Below are 19,492 nucleotides of genomic sequence, written 5' to 3'. Positions count from 1 at the left end.
ATAAATAAATGACCAAGTATAATATTTATGTCTCATTTGTTTAACTGGGTTCTCTTTATCTACTTTTAGGACTTGTGTGAAAATCTGATGATGTTTTAGGTCATATTTATGCAGAAATATAGAAAATTCTAAAGGGTTCACAAACTTTCAAGCACCACTGTATATATATATCAAAATGATCCTGTAATTCCTTTCCAGTTTGATTATAAAGCTCTTTACGCTCCAAGTCAAAGACCATTTTCCTGTCCGCAGGCATTTTAACTGAAACTTGTGTTCGTTAAAATGTTTTTAACGTCAGTTGGTTTTGAACACATCCGACATTTTAGAAGTAATACACGAATGTGTAAAGACCAAGTGATCACAAGTGTTAGAGAAAAATCACATGTGACTGTGTGAAAAACCTGTGAAAGTGCACTTCATGTAAAAAAAAAAAGACATTCTAAAAAATGAACTCGCATAAAAAAAAATCACCTGAAAAATAAATGATTTGTTAAAACACGAAGGAAAAAAAAATGAAGATGATAAATTAATTTTTATAACAGAAAAAAATAACATGAAAAACAACCTCTGCATGGATGACGTGAAAATAAATTAAAATGAATTTTCGGGGAAAAAATGAAAAATAAACCACATGAGGAAAATGAATACATGAAAATAAAATGTATGAGGGGGGGAAATCACACGTTCAAAATGTCAAAAAAATGTGAAGCATAACACATGAGGTGTCTAAAACATGCTTGCATTATATTTCTGTATGGGAAAGAATGGATTTGTGTCTATCAGGGATCCTTCCATCTAGTGTCAATGAAGACATCAGGAATAGCTCTATCACAGAACGAAACACATATCCGAGCACTTTCTTGAAAAACAATGAAGAAATCAGGACAAGCCCGGTTCCAACCTACTACAACACTCACCATCTGTTACTTCCAGTTGAGCTTTGGCGAGGATGCTGCCAGCGACTGTCAGCGCCTGGCAGATGTAGTAGCCTGTGTCTGCTCGCTGCACGCCCGTGATGGTCAGCGCTCCGCTGGGTGAGACGGAGAAGCGGCTGTTGGGTTGTTGCGGCTGGTTGGGAAACAGCAGGTTCTGCACAAACAACAATAAGGAGGAAAGTGGAGCAGTTAGCTGAGCTGGGCTTCCTGTGGAGATGAGGATGATGGAAACTCTGCTATGGACCTGAATGGAATTACAATCAACTTTCCTGTTCTGTGCTGAATTTAAGCATGATGGGCCACAGGACTTTAACTGACATGAATGTGATTCAGACCTCAAACGTAACGACTAGACCAAGTCATGACCAAGACCATTCTTTCAAGAAAGCATTTACAGTGACGTTGATGTCAGGACGCCATGTACCAGTAACTCAACCGAAAAGTAGCTAGTTGGCGAACAGATGCCTCACAAATCATAATCAAGCAAATATATTTGGTTACATTTCCAAGGTAAACTTCTAATTGTATACAAAGTCACATTTCTGTGAAGTTTATTCCATCATCTTTTCCATTGATTGAGGAAGTTGTAGCACAGATTTATGGGTAATAGGCAGCATTGAGTTGGGTTTGGAGAGATGGAAGTATGCATTGGAACGAAGAGGAATGAAGGTGAGCAGTAGCAAAACAGAATACATGCGCATCAATGAGAATGGGGATGAGAGTGTAGTGAAGATGCAAGGAGTAGACGTAAAGAAAGTTGGTGAATTCAAGTACCTGGGGTAGAGCTGTGCAATATATCGTATTTTTATCACGATATCGATATTGGTGTCAAACGATATCAAAATTCATAATATCGATATGAAACGATTTTTTGTCATTTGTCGAAAGGGACGTGCACAATATTTCTACAATGGCAATAAAACAACAATAACATTGACGTGACAGTAAGGTAAAACGAACCCTTCTGTCCCCTAAGGCACACCGTAGCCTTGCATACGTCATCCATTCTACTCCCGCGATATCTCCGCAACAGTAAAAAATCAGTTCTTCTGTTTTCATACGTGTCGGGTGATTTGATATATTGATTTCTTAATATGTTGTTTGATTTGCTTGCTAATAGTTATAATAATACAATTAACATATATTTACGTCATATTTTTGGATGTGGGACTGGGTAATGTAAAAATGGCATCTACGGAAGAAAACAAGCACAACAATATTAGCACATATCCAGCTTGCTAGCCGTGTTAGATGTGTTAAACCGTGTGGATTTAAGTGGAATAATTGCGAGTCGTCCTGTGGTCAAGGCAGCGTTTTAAGGTAAGGCAATTTGGTTATTAATGTTGCCCGCCGCGGCATGTTTACTTGGGTTCATTTGATTTTGACTTGTGCATCTGCAGCTAGCATCATGCTTTGAAGTAGGTTCTGCTAAGGACGGGTTTATTGCGCGATGTAGACAGACTCAGATGTAATTACATTGTTTTTAAAATTCCGTGCGCTTAAAACGGTGTCCCCCTGCTAATCATGTAGCCCTAATCATGTGTTGCTTTTACTTTTCTTAATGGCGAGTGAAATATCTCTGCAAATGGTATTTCAGTGCTGACATGCCAAAAAGATAGCGGAGTCCACATTTGGAAGATGAAGGAAGAGAAGCCTATTTTCATGTATGTTAATTCTTAAGGACTTGTCTCTATATTGTGCGTGTTTAATGTTGGTGTCTTAACAACACACAAGCTTACGTTGTAGTGTGTGTGTGTGTGTGTGTGTGTGTGTGTGTGTGTGTGTGAGAGAGAGAGAGAGAGATTTTATCCTTGGCTGGCTACGAGCCAGTGTGGACATTACGCAGTAATCACTGGTAATACCAGCGCTGGCTCCAGCCTCTGTGATAGGAAATGTTGAGTGAGGAGAACGTGAGCCTTGTGCAGGCTATAGGACCTATGCAAAGTACGCGCTTGCACAGTAAATAGTTTAAGTAAAAGGCGTTTCAGGGTACAACGGGAAGGGTTGACAGGTAGCCTATGAGGCCTGTACTATAAAAATGTGGCCCGGTGCCTCAGGTGTTGATGATCAGGGCTCTAAAAAAAGGTGTATAAATATCGTTTTAAAAATCGCGATATTGATATTTACTGAAAAAATTGTGATATTGATTTTTTCCAATATCGAGCAGCCCTAACCTGGGGTCAACTGTGCAGGAAAATGGGGGCTGCAATAGTGAGGTGAGGAAGAGAGCGCAGGCAGGGTGGAGCAGTTGGAGAAGGATTTCAGGATTCATTTGCAATAGGAAAGTCCCAGCAAAAGTGAAAGGTAAGATGTATAAGACAGTAGTGAGACCAGCTGTGATGTACGGATTGGAGACCGTACCCTTAACGAAGAGACAGGAGGCAAAGTTGGAGGTGGTGGAGTTGAGGATGTTAAGGTTTGCGACGGGAGGTTGGACAGGATAAGGAACGAGCACATCAGAGGGACAGCACATGTGGAGAGCTTGGGAATTACGCTAAGAGAGATGAGACTGAGATGGTATGGGCACATCCTGAGAAGAGACGCAGAGCATGTTGGAAGGAGAATGTTGAGGATGGAGCTGCCAGGCGCACGAAAACGAGGAAGGCCAAAGAGGAGATACATGGATGTGGTGAGAGAGGACATGAAAGTGGCAGGTGTGGTAGAGAAGGATGCGGAAGACAGGGAGCAATGGAGACGAAAGATCCGCTGTGGAGACCCCTAATCGGGAACAGCCAAAAGAATAAGAAGAGGCAGCATCGAGGATACATCGACATTGCCTTCAGCTGGAGGCAGTTTGACGGCAACTTGGAAGACAGGAAATGAGAGTTGGATCAGGTAGTATTGTAACGAAGACCACCTAAACTGAGACCAAGTCATGACCAAGACCACAGTGTATCAAGACCGAGACAAGACCAAGACTGAGGGGTTGAGATCAAGTCAAGACCAAGACTGAGGCATGGCGAGACCGATTCAAAACCAGGACCGAAACCAGTGTGTGTGGAGGGGGGTGGCATCCATTAACAGGAATGAACATTTCAAATTGGTAAGGAGTCACGTTATTGACTGCATAACTTTACATCCAATCACGGTAACGATGTTAACAAATAAATCAGACAATACACAGGCAGTTTAGTGAAATCCCCACAGTTATGGTCTTGACCAATCGTGAAATAAAATCTCAAGACCTTCAAAAAGTGGTCGAGATCAGTCTCGAGTCCTACAACACTACAAACAACGGACCCCATTGAGCTCTATTCAAAATTTACACAAGAGTTATGCACAGAGGCTGGAGTTCGCACAAAACATAGTCATATCTCAGTTGCACATGATTCCGAACTGAAACTTAGGCACGTTTTTCTTGCAGAATATCAGTTTGAGTGAGCACAAGTTTTACAGTAAGTCCAGCATCAGTCTGACAGTTAGGTGTGACCACAAAATGTCATGCTGAAATGAGTCTTCTGGCTGTAAATGCATTAAAAATAAACTATTCAAGGTCAACATTAAACACACAAATGACGTCCTTGGATTGGTGAAAGGTGTAATATAAATTGACCTTTTTATCGTTAGTCACTAATTAATAGTATTTTAAAGTCCATGCACAGTCCATACATTAACTGTAAAATAAATTCCACAGACCCCTCAGGACAAATTCATTTCATACCTTGACGGGAACTCTGTAGACTAGAGTGCACATCTCCACCAAGCACGGGCGATTGCTCTAAGACGAGGGAGGCTCAGCCTCCTCTAAAAATGACGAACATCGTGTAGGATGAATTGCGCTAGGCTTATGTTATAGCCGACCTTATAACATTGCTATTTCAGATCCAGAATCATAGAAATATATGTGCTCAACCCAACTACAGGCGAAATCATTCCGTTATAACTTTCCTCAGTTCGCCTAATGTGTGCGTGAGTTTTTCCCCCTCGTGACAGCGCGATGCAGCCCAGCCTCAGTGGACTTCAATGGCATTTGGGAGCTATGCGCTTTTCAATATCAAAATGCAAGACGATTATTGGACAAATACTGCGAAAATGCCCGCCTACGGACTCCCAGCCTCACAGTGGGAGGGACATGGCAAAGCTTTCCGCTAGGAGACTGGTGATTGGTGAAAGCGGACGGATATTTTCTTTGATTGACAGCTCGTTTCAAATATAGACAGGCAGCGGTGAATTTCAGTTCAGTCCCATGCAGATTCGCAAGTGCTGTGGTGTATTGTAAGAGATCGGCTTACATTTCGATTTCATTCATTACATACAGTTTCTACCAGCTTTTTTAGTTTGTATATATTTTCATTGTAAATAAAGTGTAAATATAGTGTTGTCAAGTTTGCTATCTTAGTTCCAGAAATGTCGTTTATTTGAGTGACTGAACTTGAACTTGAGGGGGCTAGTCAGCTAGCAAGAAAGCTGCGCACGGATGCCAAGCATTGCTGATTTAATTTTGGCGAAGCCATTTGCCAGTCTTCCTTTCGAGGAAAAAATTAAAATTAAAGAGCAGGGTAGACCAACGCCTCAAATTGACTTGGTGAAAAAGTTAGGGAATAATACTCGTTCCTTTCAGCTCTCCTGGTACGAGAAAGTGAATTGGCTAACAGCAAGTGACCCACATTGACAACAGTAAATAGGCTACTTTAGTAATATGTCATGGATGGACCAAAAATATAGAATCTATTTAAAATGTTTATGCTGAGTATATTATATTGGAATATATATTTCTCTGGATATGAATTAAACACAGCTACAATTTGGAAAACATTTTTAAACAAAAACACAGCCGAGAACATTTCACACTACAGACCTGGATTAAAAGTGAAGGGTTATCAAAATTGTCAATAAAACATTTCTCAGTCAAAATAAGTAAAATATAGGGAAAGTGTCATTGAATGAAATGTGTGGCACCCAGCTCTGTGTTTGGCTCCCCAAGGTCAGTGCTTGTGCCTATTCCAGAACACTCTGCTGTTACTGCTGAGGTTCCTGACAAAGAGCTGCTTTCAATAATGATCAATTTTTAAACAACATGCTACAATTTTAAAATATAAAATGTTAAAATATACCCCTCCCCCCCAACACCACCATCATGTATATTGGACAGTAGGCTAATGGGCCAAAAGAACCTGTTATTTCACAGTTTGTGACGCTGCCAACAATCAGCCAGATCAGAGGCAAGAGTATGGGGAAAATTTGTGTTTTTTTCTTTTAAAATCTGGAAATATCGTAACCGACCAGCCTCCCCTGTTTGAAAGACTACCAGCCGCCACTGCCGCCAAGCTACATGTTATCAACATCAAAATCAAAATCACTTGAACCTCATGTTCATGTTACTAAAGCAGTCCACTAAAGTTCACCCAAATTCATTCATTAGTTTTTGAGTTACGTTGTGAAAGGCAAAGAAATACTGGATCCACATGCATATACGGATTTGCATCAAAATCTAAATCAGTTGTTCCTTGGCCCATGGCTCAGCTTTCCTCAATTTCATTAAAATCCATTCACTACTTTTGGAGTTACGTTGGGAACAAAAACACATGGAGGTGAAAACATTTCCTCCTCCAACAAAGTTGATGGAGGTAATTAAGGTTACCACTGATCTAAAGGGCTAAATTTTGTGGATAAAACAATGAATTAACTTAAAGTAAGACTTAAATGCAGCAGATGAGAGCTCAGTCATCTTATCCTTCAAACTGTGGCTATGCATTCTTCACAGGAGAACACTTTAAAGCTAAACAGCCTTTCAGATTTTACAAGTGAAGGTCATGAAACGAATTTTCCCCGACACCCAATTATTTTTGTTTAGTGGACCGAAAGCTACTGAATTTGAATCACAGACTTCCAGTTTTATTTTATTTTTATATAAATAGAACAATTAATGTATTTAGGGCCACATGGCCTTAAATTCTCCTCGATTTTTTTTTCCTGCTTCCCCATACAAGATACTACATCATGCATTACATCACATGGTGGGCTTTCCCCGTTCGCGCAAGGCATTGTGGGATACAAATTTGAAACAGGAGAGAAAATGGAGGACGCGAGAGTGCGAATGAAACGTGAAAGACCGACGACAGTAACGGAAAGAAAGCGAGAAGAAAAGACGTTATGTTATACAACCCCGATTCCAAAAAAGTTGGGACAAAGTACAAATTGTAAATTAAAATGGAATGCAATGATGTGGAAGTTTCAAAATTTCATATTTTATTCAGAATAGAACATAGATGACATATCAAATGTTTAAACTGAGAAAATGTATCATTTAAAGAGAAAAATTAGGTGATTTTAAATTTCATGACAACAACACATCTCAAAAAAGTTGGGACAAGGCCATGTTTACCACTGTGAGACATCCCCTTTTCTCTTTACAACAGTCTGTAAACGTCTGGGGACTGAGGAGACAAGTTGCTCAAGTTTAGGGATAGGAATGTTAACCCATTCTTGTCTAATGTAGGATTCTAGTTGCTCAACTGTCTTAGGTCTTTTTTGTCATATCTTCCGTTTTATGATGTGCCAAATGTTTTCTATGGGTGAAAGATCTGGACTGCAGGCTGGCCAGTTCAGTACCCGGACCCTTCTTCTACGCAGCCATGATGCTGTAATTGATGCAGTATGTGGTTTGGCATTGTCATGTTGGAAAATGCAAGGTCTTCCCTGAAAGAGACGTCGTCTGGATGGGAGCATATGTTGCTCTAGAACCTGGATATACCTTTCAGCATTGATGGTGTCTTTCCAGATGTGTAAGCTGCCCATGCCACACACACTAATGCAACCCCATACCATCAGAGATGCAGGCTTCTGAACTGAGCGCTGATAACAACTCGGGTCGTCCTTCTCCTCTTTAGTCTGAATGACACGGCGTTCCTGATTTCCATAAAGAACTTCACATTTTGATTTGTCTGACCACAGAACAGTTTTCCACTTTGCCACAATCCATTTTAAATGAGCCTTGGCCCAGAGAAGACGTCTGTGCTTCTGGATCATGTTTAGATACGGCTTCTTCTTTGAACTATAGAGTTTTAGCTGGCAACGGTGGATGGCACGGTGAATTGTGTTCACAGATAATGTTCTCTGGAAATATTCCTGAGCCCATTTTGTGATTTCCAATACAGAAGCATGCCTGTATGTGATGCAGTGCCGTCTAAGGGCCCGAAGATCACGGGCACCCAGTATGGTTTTCCGGCCTTGACCCTTACGCACAGAGATTCTTCCAGATTCTCTGAATCTTTTGATGATATTATGCACTGTAGATGATGATATGTTCAAACTCTTTGCAATTTTACACTGTCGAACTCCTTTCTGATATTGCTCCACTATTTGTCGGTGCAGAATTAGGGGGATTGGTGATCCTCTTCCCATCTTTACTTCTGAGAGCTGCTGCCACTCCAAGATGCTCTTTTTATACCCAGTCATGTTAATGACCTATTGCCAATTGACCTAATGAGTTGCAATTTGGTCCTCCAGCTGTTCCTTTTTTGTACCTTTAACTTTTCCAGCCTCTTATTGCCCCTATTCCAACATTGAGATGTGTTGCTGTCATGAAATTTTAAATGAGCCAATATTTGGCATGAAATTTCAAAATGTCTCACTTTCGACATTTGATATGTTGTCTATGTTCTATTGTGAATACAATATCAGTTTTTGAGATTTGTAAATTATTGCATTCCGTTTTTATTTACAATTTGTACTTTGTCCCAACTTTTTTTAAATCGGGGTTGTATATGAAGGAAAGGAAACGCAGGACCAAACTAATAAATATCGGCGCTCAGCGAGCACCTTGGTGTGATCAGCTGTTCGTTTAGCGACAGAATGATAGAACTGTCAGTGCACGCTCAAAGGGAAACCTGTAGATGGCAGTAATGCAACACTGTGGATGCCAGCTACCGTAAAACCCAAAAGAAGAAGGTAAACCTGCGCATGCGCACACGGACTTCCTCTGTCTGCTTGACTGCGCGAAGCGAGCGATTTCATGCACATTATTTGCTTTAATCCCCTCAAATTAAATAACTTCCCAGCCACAGAACAGAACGGCCTGATATTTTGTGAGATATTACAGAAATAAACATCTATCACAATGACCACATTTCAGCGCGAACTAAATTTCACCGATTTTCTGAAATCGAAAGGTCATCTAGCTTTAAAGGATAGAGTGTGATAAAATAGACTATCATACCGCACAAACATTACAATTTCATAACCTCAATTTAGATTCTTGAGGGAAAGAAAATGCTTCGCTGGTCTGTATTTTCTATCCCTCATATGTGATTTTTTAAAGGTTTAAAGGTGAGTGCTTGTATCTGTGGTCTAGACTTTGCTGGAAAACCAAGTCTCTGACGCTTCGACTCAGTAAAACTCTGGCAGCCTCAGAGGCGTGGACTACGTGTGGTTGATCCGAATCACCTGACGAACAAAAAATAAGCCTAAGCACGTGCATAACCCGATTCTGAATACAAGGAACTTTCCAGTGTAAATATTGACCTCGCTTTTAAACTCAAGTTGACGACTCTAACTACAGCCCCAGAATATTATTTCCCCCCGTTCCTCCCAGGCATTCGTTCAAACTCCACCTAATAAAAATAAAAAACTGGTGCTTAATAAGAAAAATTCACCTCTACGTTCAAGGTTGAGGTGATTCAAAGCTAAATCAGATCCCCTCAACAGTTTTTCCTAATTAGCAGGATAATGAACAAACTTTGCTAATGGGCTCTCGTCCTATTTAATGTTCAGCATGCTCACACCATCCCTGCCATTTTTATCCATTATTTTTTACATCCTTTCTTTTTTTTGGTCCTCAAACCTGACTTTCAGAGGAACATTAGCTGGATTCATTTACACCTAATGACTTTAATGCAGCAAATTATGAGTGTATGTTGTGTGTGTGTGTGTGTGCGTGCACGCGTGTGCGCCTTCTAATTAACCATTCGAGCCAGGAACACATGATGGATGTCCAGCCCATTATCATCAAGTGTGAGTGAATGGGTTCTTTCTGCAGTAATTACTTAATTACTTTGTGTCTTATTTAAGTCGTGAGCATGCGTACCGTACATACAGACTGACAGAGGGATATTCTACAATTTACAATATTTATTCAGGGAAAAAAAAAGCCATCATTATGACCTGTGTGATAATGAGCAGACAGGGAGACTCTCTCCTTATTGGGAAACGTCAATAATTACAAACTCAGGAAATAGGAAGTAAAGATTTTAACGTACCTGGCTGTCTTCTTTCTGCCAGAACACGGCAGGCTGAGGGTTCCCCTTGGTCTCACATGGGAACGTCGCTGTGCGACCCTGAGCCACGATCTGGTCCCGCGGCCGGATCACGAACTGCGGTGGCGCTGGATCAGAAAACCAAATACAGCGTGGTTAGGAAGCTAAAAAGAACACAGCGTATTGAATTACATGCAACAACATTTTGCTGGTTAAGGGACTGGGGTGTCACCAAGGCAACTACGAGAAGCCATTCATCCGGGAAAGGGAAAGGAGGTGGAGTCAGGATGAATGACGGACAGCGTCCGAGCATTACATCGGTGAGGGTTAGTCTTTACACTCGCTACATACGGTTCATGCCTCGACTGATTTGGTGCATGAAAACTGTGTGTTTTAAGATCCCCTTAAACACCCAATCATGGCTCTTTAATACATTTTAAAGGTATCATGCACTGTATCTTCTAGGTCCGTGGTATTCAAGTCAAATTGTACACACAGGACACGTTATTTCAAAGTGTTCATTATTATTTTTTTTCATTTTGTCACTTCGTGCTACCACTTTTGCCTAGTGGCATAAACTCTGAACAGATGAGATGCCTGTTTTGAATATGCCATGGAGAATAAATGCATATTTCTCTGCCCTTAAAATGATGTTTTTAATTTTTTTTTTTTGAACATGCAATGATTTTACTTCACTAATCATTCCAGAGAAGAAATAAATCTATAAATATTCTGCAAAACTCTTCCTTTTTTCAAGAATTAATTTACACGGATGCATTTATGCACAACAAAGCATCAACTCCGGAACCCACAATGGTTCACAGTTAAAAAAAAAAAGTCACTGAAATACAGTACAGCCAGTTTTTTGTTAGATTATGTTGAGTGGTCCGATCTGCAAACATATTTCTCTGTCTGCCAACTGAAGACCTCTGCTGTAGGTCCTCGCTAAAGGTATCATAGATGTACCCTTGAGACACCGCCTTAAGCGTCAAGTGCTTGCTCACTCAAATTTTACTACAAATGTATCACCCAGGTTATTATTTATGGAAGCCGAGAGAGGCCCTTCATATAATCCTTTTTTTTTTATTCACCTTGTTATCCTGAGATAACGACATAATTAATTCAGGATCTCGAGAAAACATCTCATCTCATTATCTCTAGCCGCTTTATCCTGTTCTACAGGGTTGCAGGCAAGCTGGAGCCTATCCCAGCTGACTACGGGCGAAAGGCGGGGTACACCCTGGACAAGTCGCCAGGTCATCACAGGGCTGACACATAGACACAGACAACCATTCACACTCACATTCACACCTACGCTCAATTTAGAGTCACCAGTTAACCTAACCTGCATGTCTTTGGACTGTGGGGGAAACCGGAGCACCCGGAGGAAACCCACGCGGACACGGGGAGAACATGCAAACTCCACACAGAAAGGCCCTCGCCAGCCACGGGGCTCGAACCCGGACCGTCTTGCTGTGAGGCGACAGCGCTTAACCACTACACCACCGTGCTGCCCTCGAGAAAACAACACAACTAATTTGAGATCTCGAGAAAACAAAACAATTATTTCATGATCTCGAGTAAACAGCTGAGAAATGGTTCATTCAGGTGCGCCAAGAGACTTGTGATGTGCTGACTTTGGGGCTATTTCTCATTCTGTATAGACGCAACTTTGGTCATTAGAATGTCTGGAATAATCGATCACCTAATAAGGCAATATTTTGATCAGGGGTTGACACAGGGAGAGATTGCATTCAGTCTTTTAATAAAGGATAATTTCAAAATTAGTCCGCGGCACCTCCGCAGAAGATTGGCCCCCCTCTCTCTCAAGGCATCGTAAAAAGCCATTTCTGCTCTGTTACATGTCCGCCAATTTCTAAGTCTTCGTTGTCTGACCCACAGGGGGCGCAGCTCTGCTAGAAATCTCAGCTGTTTTCTCGAGATCATGAAAGAATTGTTTTGTTTTTTCGAGATCACGGAATAATTGTCTTGTTTTCTCGAGATCTCGAATTAGTTGTGTTGTTTTCTCGACATCCTGAATTAATTATGTCGTTATCTCGGGATAACAAGGTGAATAAAAAAAGATTATATGAAGGGCCTCTCGCGGCTTCCGTAATTATTAGCCCTATTTGGACTGGATTAATAGAAACAACTGCAGGCATAATTAAGAATTATTCCACAAAATCAAGTCGTACATGAGCTGATAGTTGACGATGCGCGTAGCACCGAGTTGTCTGTAATCCATGTACGACGAGATTGAGTGGAGTAACTTTTTTATTCTATCGACCTTCACTGGATTTTGAGAAACAGAGCATTTTTTTTTTTTTGCAAATTCAATACATAAAAACTTTACACAAAATGCCCGACAAAATCGTTTCCGCTCAGTCGGACTTCTTAAAAATCCATCAATGGCGGCACGAATGGACTTTAGTGTTGTTTATTTGTAGAAAGTGCCGTCTTGCTGAGATATAGAATAGCTTCAAACATTTATTTAAACTCTTCCTCAGACATTTCAGTTCTGTAATTTTCAAACTTCTTTGAGCTTTTGAACCAGTCTAAAAAAAAAAAAAAAACATTTTAATGCTTAAAGATGAAGAATATAAACAAACTGGCAGCGAAATGACAGTAGCAATCTGTGAAAATGCTATAATAATTCTTGAAAAATAAAAAAAAAGATACACTCTTACCATCAACTACTTTTTATTCCATATTTTATTGCTTTTTGTTTGTATTTTTTGCCATTTTGTTTTCGAGTTTTGATTTCATGCTCGGTTGGGTCAGCAACACACGCCGCCATTTTGTTTTTCTCTACTCATGGTATATGAGCTGATATCCTAGTACCTCCTAGAGTAATCAGAGTGCACGATTGCTCATATCCAGTGAAAGTGGATAGAATAATATACGTATATCCTGTCCTGACAGACATGTTGATAAAGATTAGTGTGGGAAAAGAGGATTTGCGCTTTTTATTGAGTGTACAGACACTCCAGGAAGTGCTCGCTTGATTCAGTCATCTCCAACTGAACAAATAAATATTTATGGGGTTTAATAGGCCGTGTCGGAGAAGCAACACTTCCAGGGATTTCAGCTGAGTTATCGAGAACAGACACATTATAATCACATGACCTACTAATGGCATTTTAGATTTTTAAAATCTGATTAAAAATCCAGTGCATGGGGGCGTCGTGGCTCAGGTGGATAAGGCGCCATACCATAAATCCAGGGACCCGGGTTCGATTCCGACCCGAGGTCATTTCCGGATCCCTCCCCATCTCTCTCTCCCACTCATTTCCTGTCTCTACACTGTCCTATCCAATAAAGGTGAAAAAAGCCCAAAAAAATCTCATCTCATCTCATTATCTCTAGCCGCTTTATCCTTCTACAGGGTCGCAGGCAAGCTGGAGCCTATCCCAGCTGACTACGGGCGAAAGGCGGGGTACACCCTGGACAAGTCGCCAGGTCATCACAGGGCTGACACATAGACACAGACAACCATTCACACTCACATTCACACCTACGGTCAATTTAGAGTCACCAGTTAACCTAACCTGCATGTCTTTGGACTGTGGGGGAAACCGGAGCACCCGGAGGAAACCCACGCGGACACGGGGAGAACATGCAAACTCCACACAGAAAGGCCCTCGCCGGCCCCGGGGCTCGAACCCAGGACCTTCTTGCTGTGAGGCGACAGCACTAACCACTACACCACCGTGCCGCCAGACAGGGAGGGATCGGGAAATGACCTCAGGTCAGAATCGAACCCGGGTCCCCGGATTTATGGTATGGCGCCTTATCCAACTGAGCCACGACGTCTCCGCCCAAAAAAATATCTTTAAAAATCCAGTGCAACATACCCAGAGCAGCCAGGGGGTTCGGCGCTTTGCTCAAGGGCACTCCAGACATTCCTGCTGGTCCAGGGAATCGAACTAGCAATCTTGTGGTCCCAAAAGCTGCTTTTCTGACCATTAGGACATGACTTCCCTTATGATCAACTTACACAGCCGCACCCTGAATTAGTTTCCTGTTCTTGTGTACGCTTGCCCTTTTGTGATTGGTTGCTCTATCTATCTATCTATCTATCTATCTATCTATCTATCTATCTATCTATCTATCTATCTATCTATCTATCTATCATTTTCAAACATATAAACAGGCTGATAATGCTCTGTTTTGCGACATGCTAAGATATTTCTTTGAAACATCTATGGGTTTTTTTTTTCTGTGAATACTGCTAGAGTGACACCTAATTTCCTTATATGGTCATAGTTTCCTGTTTGTGCTTACTCTTCCAATCTGGTGATTGGTTGCTCTCTCTTTGTTTTTCGTTTTTAAATAAGGTGCTTGTTGTAAGCATGATTTAAAAAAAAAAAAAAAAATCAGAGATCACTTCTACTGTATGAACTGATCAAAACTACTACCAACGTCCCCCGGAAACATTATTTAGGACGTATTTTTGAACATGCGCTCCTAACCGATTCAAACGGGACTCAAACCAGTGCTTTCTTCCACGTTTTGACTCTGATTTCCTCCATGAAACATTTCACAATGTGGGATTTCTTTTGATTAAATTTATCAACAGGGGTTAAAAATACAAGCCGAGGCCTCCGTTCTTCAAATCTCTTAGCAACAAAAACCCCTCCGCTCCTCCAGAGAAAACTAATGAACCAATTAGACCCTTCATCCCCTTCTCCATCCTCTGTTAACATCAACCTTATAGCACCATCACGATTCATTGGTAGCCCTCCAGACTTCCACTCGGGCTCATTTTCTGTGCAAAGCACCACAGATGTCACACTAATGAGAAGGTCAAGGTGTCAAAGAAACTTGCTTTTCCGCCCATTGCTCTTCAAAGGCAGGAAACGGCAGCGGGAGTTATCGTGGAGATAAAGTATTATCACCTGGCTGTCATACTCCCAAGAAGATCTGTGGTGTGTTTGCTTCAAATGTTCCCAACATGAATTAGAGTTTAACTGCCACCATGAAACATGCTTTCTGGCTTCCTCTCCGAATCAAACCGCAATAATTCAGAGAGAAAGGAAAGAAAAAGAAAAAAAACCAAACAAACGCTGTGCAAGATAAGATATTTCAGTTTCTAAATGACTTGTTTGTAATTTCTTGCCATTTGTGTCCTTCTGTTGATGCTGAAAATGAAAACGTAGGTGAGAGACCATCCAATCCACCTTAACAGATGGAGCAGCAATTACTTGTGGGCTCAAGTTACCCAAAGCTACGATACCTCCCACAACGAACAGCATGGAGCCTGACAGAGAGCAACATTGCTACTTTATCTTAATTTCTAAAGGAGCCTTTTCACCATTGTCACAGCTGCTAACCAACAAAAGAAGCAGCGTTTGATAATCTACAGCTGATTTTCCCCTTTTGTGAAGTTCTACTCGGTCTTGATTGATAGTTTTGGGTTCGTTTTCACACTGAAAACGACAAACAAAAATTAGGTGAGCAGTGTGTATGGCTGAATACGTCCTCGCAAAACTCTTTCAATCATCTGTGAGAATTATAACGGCGAAAAAAACCCAATTCATCCAAATTACAGAGCCGACGCTAATCAGAGAACAGATCAGGTAGAAGGGTGTTTTCGCACCTTTTGTCATTGTATATTAGCCCTTCAGGCTTGCCGTAGAGTACACACATCACATGCTTTTACGCTCGGACGCTCAAAAAAAAACAAAAGATAAAAGGTCTGAAAGCTCCCGAGTGTGAACAGAAAGACAACGGAGTCCTCAAAAGAACTCGCAATGTGAACGCAAAAAAACTCCCTCTCTTTTTCTTGGTCCACTTGCTTAAAAAAGAGACTACATATGAAAACACCATAAATCTCATCTCATCTCATTATCTCTAGCCGCTTTATCCTGTTCTACAGGGTCGCAGGCGAGCTGGAGCCTATCCCAGCTGACTACGGGCGAAAGGCGGGGTACACCCTGGACAAGTCGCCAGGTCATCACAGGGCTGACACATAGACACAGACAACCATCCACACTCACATTCACACCTACGCTCAATTTAGAGTCACCAGTTAACCTAACCTGCATGTCTTTGGACTGTGGGGGAAACCGGAGCACCCGGAGGAAACCCACGCAGACACGGGGAGAACATGCAAACTCCGCACAGAAAGGCCCTCGCCGGCCCCGGGGCTCGAACCCGGACCTTCTTGCTGTGAGGCGACAGCGCTAACCACTACACCACCGTGCCGACTCACCATAAATAATGAGTTTAAAATATTTTGTGAATCATTTCCTGCATCTCTAGAACATATTTCAGGAGCACTGCAGCTCAGTCACTTGGCTCACTTTAGCGTTATACTGTATCAGTAACCCAAAATGTTTGATTCACTTCCTGTAAATGAGTCAATTCTGATTCGAGTCACTTTCGCACTGCAGTTGATTTCACTTGGAAGTAAACCAAGAACTCTTTTTTTTTTTTCCTTTTTCTTCTCAGGAGCTTTTGGAGGGAGAGAGGGAAGGATGGAGGGAAGGGGTTGTGATTGTGTTCTGCCTGAAGAACCACTCCGAGCGTGAGAACACACCAAGGTTCTGTTTAAAAGGACTCGGTGTGACATATATGAAAGTCTAACCAACTGAAAACGATTACACGTGACGGATGAGTATAAACGGCCAAAACTGAACCAGTAAGTTTGGGTCAATGACGAGTCACATGTTGGCTGATTTTCTTTCCACTGATCAGGAAGCAACTTGGACACTGGGTTCAATTTCTTGGCTCTGTTTCTGAAAGAGGATTCACTCATTGGTAACTGGAGGCTTGTTGTGCTCTGAAAGAAGAATTCCTATTCAAGTCAGTGTATTATATTTTATAATTTGTTAGCTCATCCAGCCGACAGGTGATGAGTTTATACCATCGTGTTTTCCGTCATCCGTCTGATGTCGTCCACATTTCACGAAAATCACTTCCTTCTCGATTCTTCACCGATTTTTATTCTTTTTGGCAGGAAGGTCAGTCCGCCTGGGATGTATATAGATAGCTTCTACCCCAATTTGCATAATTGCAATTAATAATGAAGATATGGAGTAATTAATCAATCAATCCCTAACCAGCAGTTTCCACACAAATCGCTTCTTCTCCCTCGATTCTTCACCGATTTTTATTCTTTTTGGCAGGAAGGTCGGTCCGCCTGGAATGTATATAGATAGCTTCTACCCCAATTTGCATAATTGCAATTAATAATGAAGATATGGAGTAATTAATCAATCAATCCCTAACGAGCAGTTTCCACACAAATCGCTTCTTCTCCCTCAATTCTTCACCGATTTTGATTCTTTCTGGCATGAAGGTAGGGGGACCTAGGGTGCATAGAACTTCTACACATTTTTACTTTATGACAATTATTAATGAAGTTATGGACTAATTAAGCCTTAATTCAACAACAGTTCAACAAAAACCACTTCTTCTCGGTCAATTCCTTGGCGTTTTGGATTCTTTCTGGTAAATAGGTCGGTATTCCTAGGGTGGATATCGCTTCTATATATAGCTTGTACCGTATATAGTGTATATAGCTTGCAACATTTATTACGCAAGGAAGGTGGCCCACTTTAGATCGTTCCTTCTGGACTAGACGGGGCCGGAGCGAGATATGGCGTCATCAACGGTCTTGTTATATTTGAGCATGGCTGTTATATGAAAGTAATCAACGACAGCATGGTGTTTTGAAGCAGAGTTATACTTCCCACTATGAAATTGATTATTTTCCGACAACAGTACATCCCTGAAATGTTTTTCTTCACTTCTCTTATATCACAGCAGTTCATTAACAATTAAATAACAATTAATTATGCATTTTTAAGTTACGGCGGCACGGTGGTGTAGTGGTTAGCGCTGTCGCCTCACAGCAAGAAGGTCCTGGGTTCGAGCCCCGTGGCCGGCGAGGGCCTTTCTGTGCGGAGTTTGCATGTTCTCCCCGTGTCCGCGTGGGTTTCCTCCGGGTGCTCCGGTTTCTCCCACAGTCCAAAGACATGCAGGTTAGGTTAACTGGTGACTCTAAATTGAGCGTAGGTGTGAATGTGAGTGTGAATGGTTGTCTGTGTCTATGTGTCAGCCCTGTGATGACCTGGCGACTTGTCCAGGGTGTACCCCGCCTTTCACCCGTAGTCAGCTGGGATAGGCTCCAGCTTGCCTGCGACCCTGTAGAAGGATAAAGCGGCTAGAGATAATCAGATGAGATGAGATTTTTAAGTTACTAATAAACTTGTGGTACTTTATCTATTTATATTTACTTCCAGTGCTGTGAAATGTCCCTGAAATTAGGTAATTCCTGTTCTCACTTACATTATCGCTAATTCCCTCACAAACATGTCTTTTTTCTTTCTCTTGAACTTAACTAGACCAAAAAAAATTAAAAATAAATTAAAACACCACACAGCTCATCATGTTACCAAGAAACTGCGAAAAAGCATAAACTTCCCTGTCTTGGAGATGTCGGAAAACTTAAAGCAGATACGCAGAACCATGGCCTCACTTTGTTTATAAATGCCTTGAGACCTCAAGAATGGCACAGGAATAGTTTTAAGCATTAACAATAAATCTAATACAGTATTTTTTACAATTAAAGTGATTCATACAGGTAGTGGTCTGAGTGAATGACCTTGACATCTGTGACATCACAGCAGGACGGCTATCGGGCTCATCGCCGCTTCCGCTATACTAAAACACAGAGCTCACTGCAGCTTCGATCCTCCATTTTGAGCTGATTTATCGCCATGCCACGAAGATGTGTTGTTGGCCGGTGCAGCAGCATGACAGAAGGTGGATTTATGTTGGATTCATGACCCAAGAATGTTCAAACTGCAAAGATTTGGATGCATTTTGCGAGAAATTCACAGATTGGGAGCCTAAAATCTGCTCTGCACACATTTTACTGAAGACTCGTACGAAACCTCTGATCTGTTGAGAAGCGTTGGCTATAAGCCTGTATTGAAACTGGGTGCAGTATCAACAATTAAAGGAAAAGAAAACTACAAGAAAAGGAAAGCAAGTTCAGTTCTCCCGGAGTGCGAGTCGAGCAGTAATGGTGGAGTACTCAGTCTGGAGAAAATGGAGAATGAGTGGACCAGTTGTCAGATTTCTCTGCTGGATATGCTCGCCTCAGCAGCAATATCTCGCCCTTATGTGGAAGAAGCGAATGAACGAAGAACTGAAAGTCAGAATGTTTCAAAACAATCGGCCACAAGCTCGGCCTTCAAGAAGCGAGAACACAGACGGGTAAGATGCGACTCTCATTTGTATACAAAACAACAAAAACACCACCACTCGTTGTTTACCTGCATTTAGATTAATACATGTAACTTGTATTGTGTGTTTAAGTTAGCGGCATAAGATTATTTAATTTGCTTCAGA

The 19,492-nt window shown here is 41.5% G+C and overlaps 1 protein-coding gene across 1 annotated transcript in view; it reads right to left on the bottom strand.

Moving 5' to 3' along the window:
- Positions 1-19,492, bottom strand: part of robo2 (roundabout, axon guidance receptor, homolog 2 (Drosophila)) — a 553,585-nt gene that overhangs the window by 165,077 nt on the left and 369,016 nt on the right. The window contains 2 exon segments of the mRNA XM_060943573.1: positions 918-1,089; positions 10,133-10,257. Of these exon segments, the coding sequence (XP_060799556.1) occupies positions 918-1,089; positions 10,133-10,257 (297 nt within the window).

This window comes from Neoarius graeffei, chromosome 17 (genome assembly GCF_027579695.1).
Source record: "Neoarius graeffei isolate fNeoGra1 chromosome 17, fNeoGra1.pri, whole genome shotgun sequence".
Lineage (NCBI taxonomy): Eukaryota > Metazoa > Chordata > Actinopteri > Siluriformes > Ariidae > Neoarius > Neoarius graeffei.
Note: the sequence above shows the minus strand (reverse complement) of the source record. Positions and strands in the feature narration are given on the sequence as shown.